We start from the raw sequence: 16,545 nt of genomic DNA, 5'->3' as shown, positions 1-16,545 counted from the left end.
GTGTGTATTTAAGCCCTGTGTGTTCTCCTGCCTGTTGCCGGTTTGTCTGTGTTCCTCCGTGTCAGTCTGTGTTACTCGGTGTCCTGCTGGTCGTCGTCTCGGCCTCTCAGCCCTTTGTCGTATGCTCCCAGGTCTGTTATTTTAGTTCTTCCCAGTTTAGGTGTCTTCAGTTATTTGTCATGCCCCACTGCTTGTTTGCCACTACACCTTGTAAATAAACTTCACTAGCATTTTCATCCACTGCTTGCATCTCGGGTCCTCCTTCCTCCACACCACACGGCTCGCCTTCCCAGCCGTGACACAAATCAATTTTAATGGAATCCAATTGCAGCAAAAGGTGGTTCTACAAAGTATTGACTCAGGGGGCTGAATAATTGCGCACACCCCACTTTTCAGTTATTTATTTGTAAAAAATGTTTGGAATCATGTATGATTTTCGTTCCACTTCTCACGTGTGCACCACTTTGTGTTGGTCTTTCACGTGGAATTCCAATAAAATTGATTCATGTTTGTGGCTGTAATGTGACAAAATGTGGGAAAGTTAAAGGGGGCCGAATACTTTTGCAAGCCACTGTAAGTCCTGTCCTAATTTGTTCAGTGTCAGGTCATCTGTTGTCTTTGGTGCCACGTTTCCATGTTCCAGGTATCTTTGTATCCATGTCAGGTTTCATGGTTTTTTTGTTTTTTGTTTTTTTAATAAAAAATATTTTCCCCAGGTTAGGTTATTGTTTATCTTCACCTCTGCCTTCTGTTTTGTAATCTTTTAATTAAATTAAATTTTATTTATATAGCGCCAAATCACAACAACAATCGCCTGAAGGCGCTTTATATTGTACAGTAGATTGCACAATAATAGATACAGAGGAAAAACCCAACAATCATAGGACCACCTATGAGCAAGCGCTTTGGCGACAGTGGGAAGGAAAAACTCCCTTTTAACAGGAAGAAACCTCTGGCAGAACCAGGCTCAGGGAGCGGCGGGCATCTGCTGTGACTAGTTGGGGTGAGAAAAGGAAGACAGGACAAAGACATGCTGTGGATTAATAACAAGTATGATTCAGTGCAGAGAGGTCTATTAACACACAGTGAGTGAGAAAGGTGACTGGAAAGGAAAAAACTCAGTGCTTCATGGGAATCCCCTGGCAGCCTACATCTACTGCAGCACAACTAAGGGAGGATCCAGGGTCATCTGATCCAGCCCTAACTATATGCTTTAGCAAAAAGGAAAGTTTGAAGCCTAATCTTAAAAGTAGAGATTAATAAACGGCTTGCTTTCTGTTAATATTCAAATTTTCTTTCACGTTCCTTTGTGTCTGCATTTTGGTTCCACTCCTCAAATTCATACATATGTCTAACCGTTTTTCCCCACTCGGCGACACACCCGTCGGGGGTCAAACTCTGGTAATTCTGTTCTCAGACATGTGAAGCTAGAGACACCGGCAACCATAGTCAATTGTCTTCCAGGGGCCAGAGCAGGCGACACTGAAGGAAATTTAAAACTGCTGGCTAAGGGTAAACGTAAATTCAGTAAAATCATAATTCACGTCGGCAGTAATGACACCCGGTTACGCCAATCGGAGGTCACTAAAATCAATATTGAATCGGTGTGTAACTTTGCCAAAACAATGTCGGACTCTGTAGTTTTCTCTGGTCCCCTCCCCAATCAGACCAGGAGTGACATGTTTAGCCGCATGTTCTCCTTAAATTGCTGGCTGTCTGAGTGGTGTCCCAGAAACGATGTGGGCTTCATAGATAATTGGCAAACCTTCTGAAGGAAACCTGGTCTTGTAAGGAGAGACGGCATCCATCCCACTTTGGATGGAGCAGCTCTCATTTCTAGAAATATGGACAAATTAATTAAACCCCCCATAATATGACTATCCAGAGTTGGGACCAGGAAGCAGAGTTGCAGTCTTACACGCCTCTCTGCAGCTTCTCTTCTCCTGTTACCCCCCCCCAAAAAAAAACATCTCCTTTGAGACTGTGTCAGCTCCCAAACAGACGAAAAACAAAATAAAAACCAGCAACAAACAACTTAAACATAAACAATTACAAAGAAAGAACAATCGATTTGCCTTACAGAAACCTGGTTGTAGCAGGATGATTATGTTAGTTTAAATGAATCAACACCCCCGAGTCATTCTAACTACCAGAAACCTCGAAGCACAGGCCGAGGGGGCGGTGTGGCAGCAATTTTTCACACCAGCCTATTAATTAATGAAAGACCAAGACAGACTTTTAATTCATTTGAAAGCCTGATGCTTAACATTGTCCACCCCAGCTGAAAAATTTTAGAAACCAGTCTTATTTGTTATCATCTATTGTCCACCTGGGCCTTACACAGAGTTTCTCTCTGATTTCTCAGACTTTTTATCTGATTTAGTGCTCAGCTCAAATAAAATAATTATTGTGGGTGATTTTAACATCCATGTAGATGCTAAGAATGACAGCCTCAACATGGCATTTAATCTGTTATTAGACTCAATTGGCTTCTCTCAAAATGTAAAAGAACCCACCCACCACTTTAATCACACTCTAGATCTTGTTTTTAACATATGGCATAGAAACTGAACATTTAACAGTGTTTCCTGAAAACCCTCTCCTGTCTGATCATTTCCTGATAACATTTACATTTACAATAATTGATTACACAGCAGTGGAGAGTAGACTTTATCACAGATGTCTTTCTGAAAGCGCTGTAACTATGTTTAAGAATGTAATCCACCCACTGTTATCATCTTCAATGACCTGTACCAACACAGAGCAGAGCAGCTATCTGAACGCTACCCCAACAGAGGTCAATTATCTTGTTAATAATAATTTTACCTCCTCACTACATATGACTCTGATACTGTAGCTCCTGTGAAAACTAAGGTCTCAGATCAGAAGTACCTGACTCTGTGGTATAATTCTCAAACACGTAGCCTAAAGCAGATGACTCGTAAGCTGGAGAGGAAATGGCGTGTCACAAATTTAGAGGATCATCATAATTGGAGAAATATTTTGCTGATTTATAAGAAAGCCCCCCCAAAGCCAGAACATCTTACTATTCATCACTGATTGAAGAAAATAAGAACAACCCCAGGTTTCTCTTCAGCACTGTAGCCAGGCTGACAAACAATCAGAGCACTTTTGAGCCAACCATCGTTAACTAGTAATGACTTCATGAACTTCTTCACAAATAAAATTCTTATCATTAGAGAAAAAATTACCAATAATCATCCCACAGATGTAATATTATCTACAGCTACTTTTAGTACCGTTGATGTTAAGTTACTCTTTTTCTCCAATTGATCTTTCTGAGTTAACTTCTATAATTATTTCCTCCAAACCTCCGTGTCTTTTAGACCCCATTCCTACAAAACTGCTCAAAGAAGTCCTGCCATTAATTAATGCTTCAATCTTAAATATGATCAACCTATCTCTAATAATCGGCTATGTACCACAGGCCTTCAAGCTGGCTGTAGTTAAACCTTTACTCAAAAAGCCATCTCTAGACCCAGCAGTCTTAGCTAATTATAGGCCAATCTCCAACCTTCCTTTCATATCAAAAATCCTTGAAAGAGTAGTTGTCAAACAGCTAACAGATCATCTGCAGAGGAATGGTTTATTTGAAGAGTTTCAGTCAGGTTTCAGAGCTTATCACAGCACAGAAACAGCTTTAGTGAAGGTTACAAATGATCTTCTTATGGCCTCTGACAGTGGACTCATCTCTGTGCTTGTCCTGCTAGGCCTTAGTGCAGCGTTCGATACTGTTGACCATAATATCCTATTAGAGCGATTAGAGCATGCTGTAGGTATTACAGGTACTGCACTCCAGTGGTTTGTATCATATCTATCTAATAGACTACAATTTGTTCATGTAAATGGAGAGTCCTCTTCACCCACTAAGGTCAATTATGGAGTTCCACAGGGTTCAGTGCTAGGACCAATTCTGTTTACATTATACATGCTTCCCCTAGGCAGTATCATTAGAAGACATAGCATACATTTACACTGCTATGCAGATGACACGCAGCTCTGTCCATGAAGCCAGATAACACACACCAATTAGTTAAAGTGCAGGAATGTCTTAAAGACATAAAGACCTGGATGGCCGCTAACTTTCTGCTTCTTAATTCAGATCAAACTGAGGTTATTGTACTCGGCCCTGAAAATCTTAGAAATATGGTATCTAAGCAGATTCTTACCCTGGATGGCATTACCTTGGCCTCCAGTTATACTGTGAGGAACCTTGGAGTCATTTTTGACCAAGACATGTCCTTCAATGCACATATTAAACAAATATGTAAGCCTGCTTTCTTTCATTTGTGCAACATCTCTAAAGTTAGAAATATCCTGTCTCTTAGTGACGCTGAAAAACTAGTTCATGCATTTATTACTTCCAGGCTGGACTACTGTAATTCATTATTATCAGAATGTCCTAAAAACTCCCTGAAAAGCCTTCAGCTAATCCAAAATGCTGCAGCAAGAGTACTGACAGGGACTAGAAAGAGAGAGCAGATTTCTCCTGTTTTGGCTTCCCTTCATTGGCTTCCTGTTAAATCCAGAATTAAATTCAAAATTCTACTCCTCACATACAAGGTCTTAAATAACCAGGCCCCATCTTATCTTAATGACCTTGTAGTACCATATCACCCTATTAGAGCACTTCGCTCTCACTCTGCAGGCCTACTTGTTGTTCCTAGAGTATTTAAAAGTAGAATGGGAGGCAGAGCCTTCAGTTTTCAGGCCCCTTTTCTGTGGAACCAGCTTCCAGTTTGGATTTGGGAGACAGACACTATCTCTACTTTCAAGATTAGGCTTAAAACGTTCCTTTTAGCTGAAGCATATAGTTAGGGCTGGACCAGGTGACCATGAATCCTCCCTTAGTTATGCTGCAATAGACGTAGGCAGCCGGGGATTCCCATGATGCATTGAGTTTTTCCTTTCCAGTCACCTTTATAACTCAGTATGTGTTAATAGACCTCTCTGCATTGAATCATATCTGTTATTAACCTCTGTCTCTCTTCCACAGCATGTCTTTCATCCTGTTTTCCTTCTCTCACCCCAACCAGTCGCAACAGATGGCCGCCCCTCCCTGAGCCTGGTTCTGCCAGAGGTTTCTTCCTGTTAAAAGGGAGTTTTTCATTTCCACTGTTGCCAAAGCGCTTGCTCATAGGGGGTCATACAGTATGATTGTTGGGTTTTTCTCTGTACCTATGAAGCCCCTTGAGGCGACTTTTTTTGTGATTTGGTGCTATATAAATAAAATTGAATTGAAATTGAATTGTACTTCTGTATACTGTGACATTTACAGTTGCTTAGTTAATTAAGTGACTTAATTACTCACTTTTATTTACTAATTGAATTACTAAATGAAGCTGGAATTGTGCATTCTGCAGTTTTTAATAGTGTGTTATTAGTTTTTAAAGAAACAATATGCATTTTATACCATATTGTAAAAAGTATAAGGTAAGTTGAATTTAAAATATAATTAATAAAGTGTTGACTTTTTTCATCAATTCTTGTAGATACACAGAGTCGAGACTGAGCCTGATGATCATACTGAATCAGATGACAGCGGCAGGAATCTCCAAGTTCAACTGCGGATTGCAGATGCAATTATATTAATTCAGATTAATATAAACTCTTCAAGGGTCAAAATCTGCACACACATCATTCTGCATAGTGAAGGTCAGACAATTTGTGCATTGATCTTGAGAAGTAAGACTCATTAATTAATAGTAATATAATTAGACAAATGTTGAAACTTTATATTTCGATACATTTTGTCAACAACAAAAGAAACCAAGCTGTGCAGGCACTGATAACTGAACCTAAAGACCTTCATTTTTGTCAAGATTTGCCTGATTTAACTGTTGTTACCCTTGTTTAGAGTTCACCTTAATATGTATAAAAATGTGAAAAGATTTTGATGTGTGTTAGAATGATTGTTTAATTGGCAAGGTTTGAACGAACAATTTTCAGAAGCCTCAAAATTCATCTGTTACTATTCCACGAATGTTTCAAATAAATTTCACCTCCATTTCAACATTGAATACGACTGTGGACATAAGAGCTAAAAGGTGCTGTCCACGCATGTGTCCGCTAAGCCCCAGAAGGGTATAACCTGGGTCAAATGTGTTATTGTGTCTGACACACCTACAATATGAGGACTCGCAGAGTGACGTCACTGAAAGTGTGTTTAAAGTGTGTTAAGTTCCAAAACTGGCCAGTAGGCGGTGAAACTGAAAGTGAGCAAAAACGCTAAACACACTTAAACACACTTTTTCATAAAATTGTGATGTTTCAGGACTTCCGAGATTTTTGGTTTGGGAGCATGTTGGGAGCCTCTAGAACACTTTAGAAGGCTCAGAAAAATGAGGACCTCAAAAATGTCCTCATTTTTCTGAGCGTCCTCATTTTGTGAGTGTGTTATCATAAAATTGTCCTAAGATGTCATGAAAACAAGTACACACACACACACACACAGAGAGAGAGAGAGAGAGAAACAAATTCAGAAAGATAGCACACATTAAAGTCAGCGTTCTGGATTTGAGCTGAACATCAAATACTTAAAAATTTGGGCCCAAAAATAAACATCTCCCATGATCTTCAATTCCACTCTACACTAAATAACAACAGCGAGCTGATGCTGTCACTCAGTGAGGGGTGACAGTTTTAACAAGCTCAAAGCCACTTATAATATTTGCACCATCATCATACTTAACAACTGGCACACTGTACTTCTCCTAAAGTGCTGCCTCATATTTATCTGTGAACATAAAAATAACTCAGTTTAAAGTTTTAACTACTGGCTGGATGTGTTTTTAAAAGCACTCTGGCTCATCAAGATGCTGCACATCTCACACAAATTGCAGCTAAGGTTTCCTTCCAGCATTTTTCCTGCCAGTAAGAAATTCTGACATTCCCACCCCAAAACGTTTTAGCCAGACCCAAAGCAAAATCTCTTTCCCCCATTCAACTTATAATAAGCTATTTTTAAAAAACCTTTTATGCTTAGGCAGTTTACAAAATCATAATGCACATTTTTGTTCAGTAAATAGTCATAAAAAAGAAAGAAATGCACAGATTTCTGTCAAACAAGGTAACAGATTGATGATGTGCAGGTTTTTTTTTCCGTTTTGTTTTTGCACTTCAAGTTTTTGCAGTAAAGAGTTGACAAGAAAGAGTCGGAGAAGATACTTAGCAACGGACTGCAGGTTGGATTCGAACCCTGGATGCTGTACAGCCATAGGGATTTTCAACCAGTGAGCTAAACTAGCACGCACTGATGCGCAGTTTTAATCTGAAAATTTTCATGGTCTTCCAGATCTCGTTTTCCATAGTCCCCTTAATTTAACAACAACAACAATAATAATAATAATAATAATAATAATAATAATATTTTAGCTAATAAAGGTGGGCGAGGCACTGTTTTTATAGCTTTACAGCCTTTCCTTATTTTATAGGCAAGCAAAGGCTGTAAGTTGACCTTTGAGCTCCAGGTGGATGCCGTCTGTAGAACAACCTAACCACGCATGCACTTTAACTACAAGCTCTGTGGTTTCCACGTCAACAGCACTTTTATGAGTTTTATTGAATTTGTTCTCATGTTCTCTTTTATCAGCTGGAACGCTCACTAAACCTAACCCCCCCCCCAAAAAAAACAGCAACAGTGTAGCAAAATTGCAGGTGTGACCCTGAATCATCTTCATAACCTGTACAAGGTAAGGACAGGCCCAGCCTATCCTGGATGACTCTAGCCACCCTTTCTCAGAGAAGTTTGCCATTAGTCTTGTGAATAGCACGCTATTTATTGCATTTTGCTTGTTGATTGTGTGTTTTTTGCTGACTGTAAATCAAATGACCCTTTTGGAGATAATACAGACCTCCATGACAGCTTTTTTGAACATTCTTATTCGCTTAAAGGACTGAGCACACCAGCAGGTGGCAGCGATCAACTATATTATAGACGCCAAGTGTGCAGATCCTTAAAGAAAAAAAAAAAATCCACCAGGAGGCGATAAGTCACTGTTAAAATCCTCTCCTCCATTGCTCCCACACGCTGTGCTGATTTTCCAGGTATATTGAATTACTTCTATTGCTGTCCCAGTGGGTAAACACTCCACAAACAACAATGCAAAAGCGCTGTTTCAGTGGTGACAGAATATCACTCTGGATGAGTTATTGCATGTAAGCTAATCATTTGATACCCACCTTTGTTCTTCAAGGGGATTGAGGGGATTCTTAGCTTTTGTGTGTCCTGTACTCAGTTGGGATGGATGTGGTGGGGAGAGGCGGGACTTTGAATTAAAAGAGAACAATGATGGCTTGTGAGAAGCAAGTTACGCCCGTGCCAGCAGTGACAGAAGGAGGGATGGGAGTGTTGTCCATCATTCTGTCAGGACATGCTGCAGACATCAAGACAATTCGCAGATATGCGTTTGAAATACAAGAAGCGTAAGAATGGGATCAGCTATTAAAGGAAGAAGTAGAGAGAGATAGAGGGAAAAACAGAGGGTGGGAAAAAGAAAGCTTCAAACAGAGCCATGCATGAGAGGGAGGAATGCTTCCACCAGGATATGGGCTGGTTATGGGTGCTGTCAGATATAGATCACTCAGCGAGACGCGAGGTCGTGTATTCCACAAAGAGTCTCTGAGCACAGTTTGAAGAGCCCGACTCACAACCATATACTTAAACTGCTTGAGGCACATCTGCTGAAAAGAATACGTTCTAATGCTCTTGTGTCATTTATTTCAGCACTTCTAAAACACTTTGGAGCCTCTTGAAAATTTGAGAAATTTCCAAAAACTGTAACATCATTTAGGTACCATTCAAACCATTGGTATTCCAAACCCTTTCAGCCTAAATGCTTCAGACACACGTGACACAATTTTACACAATTGTATCAGAAAATAAATCTGGATTGAAAAGATAACATGGGTGAAGGTGGAATATGTTTATTTTGTTTGTGTAAATGTCCCTCATTTTTTCCATTTATAACAGCAATGTGCAAAAGTCCTGCGCCACCCCTCATTTCTTCAAATTTTGCTTCCAAGGAGCCAGTGTTGTGTCTATAAATAACACACAATTTTAAATTGTATCTTAAGGGAATTTTTTTACTGGCAGCCTGCTGCAAAACAGATAATTTGTTACCATTTCTTTAGTTGAATACATGAAAAATACCAACGATAATGCAGTTTGCCAAAAAGCATTTTTGCATCAACAAGGTGTTTTTACAAAGCGCTATTAGCCTAAAACTCCCTAGATTTCGGCACTGGTGTGCATTGTGTCCTTAATAAATTTGAGGAAACTGGACAAGTGGGGGACAAAAGAAGATGTAATAGGTCTTAAAAAATATCCAGCACAGACCTGACACAGGACCTGAGTGGTGCCTCTGGACCTTTGGGTGAACCATCGGAAAAACTGGAATTATGCGTTTGTACAATCGGATTTTGACCCATCATGTATAGAAAACATGATGGGTCAAGCTATAGCTTCCTTTTTCAGCATGAAAATGATCCCTAATACTGTGCCAATGTGGTAAATGAATACTTGAATTGAAAAAAAAAACAAAACCCACACAATGAAACAAAACTATCACTGTACTTTTTGGCATCAACGATGGATGACCCCAGTGTGAGAGTCACTGGTTTCAGCTGAAATAACTAAACTAGATATTTAAACTTTTAAATATCAATTAAAAGAAAAATCTATTGTCTGTCACAGTATGTTGACCTAAAATCAGCCAATAATGTTAAAGAGGGCTGATGCTTTTTTTATACATTGAAAAGACCAGCAGTTGTTTATAAATTTCATTCAAACAGTCTTTTTTGGTAGTTGTGAGTGCTGCATCAGAGTCTCATGGCCAAGGAAAATGTAGGAACACTTCACCCAGTGTGACTCATCTATCACACAGAGATCTAAGACACGGAGTAAAGACTTAACAGGCTTTGGCTATGCAGGTACTAACTGCTAGCAAAATAAACCCAACAGTGATGTGGGACTTTTCATGGGATTTGTTGCCATTGTGTGAGATACGCAACTGTTTCGTGTCCTGGATAAGTTGAGACAGTAACCACATCCTCAATTATTCATTTCATGATTAAACTGAAACAAACAGAATCAAGGCCATGGACATCTTTCTCTCAGTTTTAAAGAAAGTGAGCAAGATCCAGGCCAGCGCTCTTCCTAATGCTCCACCTCCACAAGTGCGGCTAAACGAACGTCCTAGCCTTGCCAAGAGGAATCCCATTATTTTTTCCACCCACCAAGGAGATCCTTAAAAAAATAAATACAACACAGAAACTGCTCTCAATAAAAAAAAGAAAAGAAAAAACACTGAATGTGGGTGTGCATATAGTAAGTCTCCATCACAGAAACAAACAGTGTCTTTGTAAAGTCCTCTTAAGTGTGAGGCTTCATGGTATTGAGGCTTCGGCGGCATTGGGCGAGTATGAAAATGCTTCTTTTTTAAACCCAGAGAGAGAGAAAGAAAGAGAGGTCCCCTAGCGAGGCCTCCCTCTCGCTCATCACTGGCAAAGGCATCAGCACTCACCTGCGTCCTGTCAGAAGCAATGACAGCTAACATCCATATGAGAGTGGGAGGGAGTGCAAGTCCAGAGGAGCAGAGGCTTGGTTAGACAGTTCAGGAGGGAAAAAAATGTGCTCAGACTTTCCACTGATACGTAAATAAAACACAGCCGTGAAGCCACCGTGGACAACAGAGGGCACGAGGAGGAGGAAGAGAGAATGACAGATAAAAGATGAAGGGATTAAGTGGGATGTGAGGGCAGATGTGAAAAGGTGGCGAGGGGCAGAGTGGTCTGAATGTGGTTTTCATTTCGTGGGAGCGTTGAGAAGAGAGATCCTGAGCAGAGAGGCAAACCACACACACAAACACGCACACACTCCTGTGCGTGTAGGAGGGAGTTAATATACAGACATTAAAGCTCACATATTTAACCTGTGAAATGAACATCTTAGGTGGGGAGGTCTTTATCTGCAACCCCTGAAGCCCAAGAAAAGCCCAGCTCTTAATGGTCTTAAAATACTTTGACAGGGGAAATTGCACATGCTGCTTCTGGTGATAAACTGTGTGGAAAAGAGGGATAATGGTAAGCTTTGGAAAAAGGGAGCAGAGGGTACACTGGCCGACTGCCAGTAGCACAGTCTAACGTTTGATAGAAGACACCCCAAATTCCTCTCATCCCTGTCTGAGTGTTTTGGACACAGGGGGCTGATCTGCAGAGCATCACACCTAAACTCTGCTTTCACCACTGCCTCACACTCACCATCATATTTCTCAGATAATCAAGATCGTAAGATCCGTCGCACATCATCTGAAACCAAACAGCGCACACGCAACTTGAGAACGGTGCGCTTAATGTATCCCAATGAATACAGTAACAGTCTTGCACTATTCTCACAGCATCAGGGACTGTTGATGTCAAGAAAAAAAACAAGCTGTACGAGAGTTTGTCATTGTACGTCAAGAGTTATGGTTTGGATTAAGAGTGCAGACCCAGAAGGAGCTACAGCACATTTCGTTAGCAGTAAAACGTCAAATTTAAATATTTTTTATTTGTTTTAAAAAGCAGGTTGAGGGCATGTTTGCGTCCTGCTATCAACACTCTGTCCTCGTCTCTAAACCCCACCCAGTCTTACCGAGCACTTGGTCCTGCACTGAACTGTCAGGGTCATCCAGGTGCAGGAGCAGCTGCTGAAAGAGAAGCTGCAGATGAGCACCGCAGAGCACAGGGTTGTAGTCTTTGGTCAGGCTGGAAAACCACAGCCCCACAGCCTGCAGGGCCACACCGCGCACCTCCTCGCTGCTATCATCCAGACGCTTTAGAAGCTCTGTGGTAATAAATAAATAAATAAATAAATAAATAAATAAATGTTTTTGACTACATCAGGTTTATAATGAAAAATGTCAGGTACTGACAGGTACTAGAAAGAAAGAACATATTTCACCCATACTGGCTTCTTCCAGGCTCTTTACCTTACAATTTAAAACACCTTAAGGCAACAGTTTTGGTGCGATATAAATAAAAATGACTTGAATCGAGCCTGAACTGCATTCACACAAAATGACAGTGCACACTGTGACTTACCCGGGTAAATCTTATTGAGAGCCTCGTGGTGCAAACTGGTTCCTGTGAGTCTGAGTATGGAACACAGACAGCGACAAGCCAACAGTCGGCTCATCTGAGAGTCCTCCTCCAGGGCCGACAACACCAGGGGATGCATCCTCTCCTCCAGACTGATCAGCTGCGTACAGAACAGGCAGGGGGTCAAACTACATCGTTTCTAAAATGCAAGCCAACCAAGAAAGAAATTCTATCTCTACATAAGATGTCAAAGCCATTTTCATTTAGGGGTCAGTCAGCACCACATGAGGTTTTATTTGCTTAAATTGTGAAACATCAACCTGAAGTATAGCATTTACAGGTTTGGATGAGTTCACAATCACGTTGAGCTCGAGTCCAGCAGGAACTGATGTTTTAATCACACCGGCAGAGAAACAGACTGATGAACAAGGTGAGGCTCCAAGAAGTGATGGCTAAAACCTCTGTCGCCCAGTCTGTTTGCTATCGAAACCATGCAGGCGAAACAATAAAAAAAAAGAGAGCAAGGAAGGGGGGGGGGTCAAAAAGAGGAGGAAAACTTGGCAGAGAAGTGATCCGGCATTACATCAGTGACAATCTGACGGTGCCAAGTGCAACTGGAGCTGCTAATTGTTTTCACAGGGAGCAGAGAGGAAACAATGTCCTTTTAAACGAGTCGCTGTCGAGTCGCCTGTGGAAAACACACATGACTTTCTGTTCTCGCATCGAACTGGATGTGTTGTTCAACTCAAACCCAAAATTTCTCTTTCGAGGCTTTCCGCTCCTGCAATCATGGACACGTACGCCTACGTTCACACCGCCCCACCCCAGATATTTGCAGCTAAAGATGTCTGAAAAGACCAGGTGCTTGAGCTAGTTTAAAATGGTCACTCTGTGCACGCGAGGGCAAGTACTGCCAGATGTGCGGGTGCTTGTGCGAACGCACATACTGTAAACTCGGCACATGCTCCGGCAGGCAGGTGCAAGGGCATGTTCCGGTGACAGTTCCTACATATAACAAGGGCCCAGAACAGTGGAAGCATTGTTCCTCTGGGACAAAGGTATGCGAACCCGATTGCCCCCGCGTACACCTGCTACCTGCCGTGGCCAACTCTTTCAGCCAAGGAGAGAAAGATGGCGGACAATATATTTTCCTAAAAGGCCGAGTGGGACCGTCTATTTTGATGTGAAATGGACAAAACAGAGAATCTGAAGTAAATGTCAAGCCCTGATGGATTACAGGAATGCACTACCACATCTTTTCCTTTACAGAGTCAATAAAAAGAAATTTCCTGCAGATTGGAGATCAAAAGTGCTGGAGGGAGCTCACATCCGGTATGTGCCTCCAGTGCTTATGAGTCACTCTGCACAGGTGGAAACAGAAAAAACTGTGCGCATCATACTATACATGTGATGGATTTGCTGATGTCCTTCAGTAAATACCTGTCCAGGTGTGATGGCACCTCCATGCAGCACTGCCAGCAGACAGCTGAGGGCAGAGGTGCGGACGGCAGCGGCGATGCGGCCTGCGTGCCACACCAGGTTAGGAAGCAGGATGTCACTCAGAAACCTCTCTGAATCGTCATGGAAACACCTGGGATGACGCACAGGAAGGGGGGAAAAAGACACGATAAGTCAGCAGGAGTACAGAGAAAACATCTGCTTTAAGTACAATACAGCAACCGGCCAGCACCGAAACATTTCTGATGATGTGCAAATGTAACATGACATGCAGCATTACAGCTATACCATCAATATCATGGACAGTCCTACACTCGCTGTCGTAACGCAGAAGGGGGAGGAAGGCAGCAGTGGAGAAAAAGCCTGACGCAATGACTAGAACATCTGGGTATCCTCCTTTCACTTCTCTCTGCCTCTGGCATCCATACCACAGTCTGCAATGCCCTTAACTGCAAACCAGCACTGGCCACTAGTTCTTCAGCTTATGCCACTAACCTGTCATATGCCACATGCGTTAAAGTGTTGCAACGATTCCCTGCCAGTAGAGGGGGACTGTGTGTCGCAAATACAGCAAGAATTGTGCAGCTGGATGGGCTCAGTCACCTTAACAGCTCATCACGAGTGATGCCAGAGGATGGAAAGACATATTCCCACATTACAAGGATGATGTCAAGTGGTTAGGGAAGCAAGATTTTGTGTTGTACTTACACATCCGTATGCATGCACACCCGTGCACGCAAGTGCTAGGTAATTTTGACTGTATACCTAATGGCTTTATATGTCCTTGAGCAATCTCTCAGAGGTACAGTGGGGCAAAAAAGTATTTAGTCAGCCACCGATTGTGCAAGTTCCCCCACCTAAAATGATGACAGAGGTCAGTAATTTGCACCAGAGGTACACTTCAACTGTGAGAGACAGAATGTGAAAAAAAAAAAATCCATGAATCCACATGGTAGGATTTGTAAAGAATTTATTCGTAAATCAGGGTGGAAAATAAGTATTTGGTCAATAACAAAAATACAACTCAATACTTTGTAACATAACCTTTGTTGGCAATAACAGAGGTCAAACGTTTACTATAGGTCTTTACCAGGTTTGCACACACAGTAGCTGGTATTTTGGCCCATTCCTCCATGCAGATCTTCTCGAGAGCAGTGATGTTTTGGGGCTGTCGCCGAGCAACACGGACTTTCAACTCCCGCCTCAGATTTTCTATGGGGTTGAGGTCTGGAGACTGGCTAGGCCACTCCAGGACTTTCAAATGCTTCTTACGGAGCCACTCCTTTGTTGCCCGGGCGGTGTGTTTTGGATCATTGTCATGTTGGAAGACCCAGCCTCGTTTCATCTTCAAAGTTCTCACTGATGGAAGGAGGTTTTGGCTCAAAATCTCACGATACATGGCCCCATTCATTCTGTCCTCAACACGGATCAGTCGTCCTGTCCCCTTGGCAGAAAAACAGCCCCATAGCATGATGTTTCCACCCCCATGCTTCACAGTAGGTATGGTGTTCTTGGGATGCAACTCAGTATTCTTCTTCCTCCAAACACGACGAGTTGAGTTCATACCAAAAAGTTCTACTTTGGTTTCATCTGACCACATGACATTCTCCCAATCCTCTGCTGTATCATCCATGTGCTCTCTGGCAAACTTCAGACGGGCCTGGACATGCACTGGCTTCAGCAGCGGAACACGTCTGGCACTGCGGGATTTGATTCCCTGCCGTTGTAGTGTGTTACTGATGGTGACCTTTGTTACTTTGGTCCCAGCTCTCTGCAGGTCATTCACCAGGTCCCCCCGTGTGGTTCTGGGATCTTTGCTCACCGTTCTCATGATCATTTTGACCCCACGGGATGAGATCTTGCGTGGAGCCCCAGATCGAGGGAGATTATCAGTGGTCTTGTATGTCTTCCATTTTCTGATGATTGCTCCCACAGTTGATTTTTTCACACCAAGCTGCTTGCCTATTGTAGATTCACTCTTCCCAGTCTGGTGCAGGTCTACAATACTTTTCCTGGTGTCCTTCGAAAGCTCTTTGGTCTTGGCCATGGCGGAGTTTGGAGTCTGACTGTTTGAGGCTGTGGACAGGTGTCTTTTATACAGATGATGAGTTCAAACAGGTGCCATTCATACAGGTAACAAGTGGGGGACAGAAAAGCTTCTTACAGAAGACGTTACAGGTCTGTGAGAGCCAGAGATTTTCCTTGTTTGAGGTGACCAAATACTTATTTTCCACCCTGATTTACGAATAAATTCTTTACAAATCCTACCATGTGAATTCATGGATTTTTTTTTCAAGGGTTCAAGGTTCAAGGTTCTTTATTTGTCACATGCATAGTTATACAAGTATAACACACAGTGAAATGTAGCCTGACACGCTCCTCGACATGTGCAAAAATTGGGGGGGGGGGGGGGGGGGGGGGGGGGTGTAGAGGAAGAACATATATATATATATATATATATATATATATATATATATATATATATATATATATATATATATATATATATATATATATATATATATATTATATTATATTATATTATATTATATTATATATATATATATATATATATATATATATATATATACACATATAGTATATACACTGGGTGAATGTGCAGTAGTAGCAGCAAGCAGGTGAATTCTGTACATTAATATGAATAGACATCTGACTATTTTACAGGATAGACAATATAAACATATTTAAAATTAAAGGAATTCACATTCTGTCTCTCACAGTTGAAGTGTACCTCTGGTGCAAATTACTGACCTCTGTCATCATTTTAAGTGGGGGAACTTGCACAATCGGTGGCTGACTAAATACTTTTTTGCCCCACTGTAAGTGTCACTCAGAAGACAGCACAGCAGAAAATTGGTCTCAAAGATGGGGAAGGGAACAAGTCTCCTGGGCATCATTGGACAAAGAAATCCACAGTAACATTTCAGCATACATTAAGTGATCCAAAAGGAAAGCTGATCTACTCTG

General features: G+C 41.6%; 1 protein-coding gene across 1 annotated transcript in view; it reads right to left on the bottom strand.

Moving 5' to 3' along the window:
- Positions 1 to 16,545, bottom strand: part of dnaaf5 (dynein axonemal assembly factor 5) — a 52,935-nt gene that overhangs the window by 16,116 nt on the left and 20,274 nt on the right. Inside the window, exons 10-12 of the mRNA XM_085403971.1 lie at positions 13,540 to 13,690; positions 12,103 to 12,259; positions 11,654 to 11,845 (exon numbers count right to left, since the gene is read on the bottom strand). Coding sequence (XP_085260097.1) covers positions 11,654 to 11,845; positions 12,103 to 12,259; positions 13,540 to 13,690 — 500 coding nt within the window. The remainder of the gene's footprint in view (positions 1 to 11,653; positions 11,846 to 12,102; positions 12,260 to 13,539; positions 13,691 to 16,545) is intronic.

Source organism: Rhamphochromis longiceps, linkage group LG4 (genome assembly GCF_057381845.1).
Source record: "Rhamphochromis longiceps isolate RC_006_pf linkage group LG4, R_longiceps_female_GT1.1, whole genome shotgun sequence".
In the NCBI taxonomy this organism is placed as follows: domain Eukaryota; kingdom Metazoa; phylum Chordata; class Actinopteri; order Cichliformes; family Cichlidae; genus Rhamphochromis; species Rhamphochromis longiceps.
This window is presented reverse-complemented; position numbering and strand designations above follow the sequence as displayed.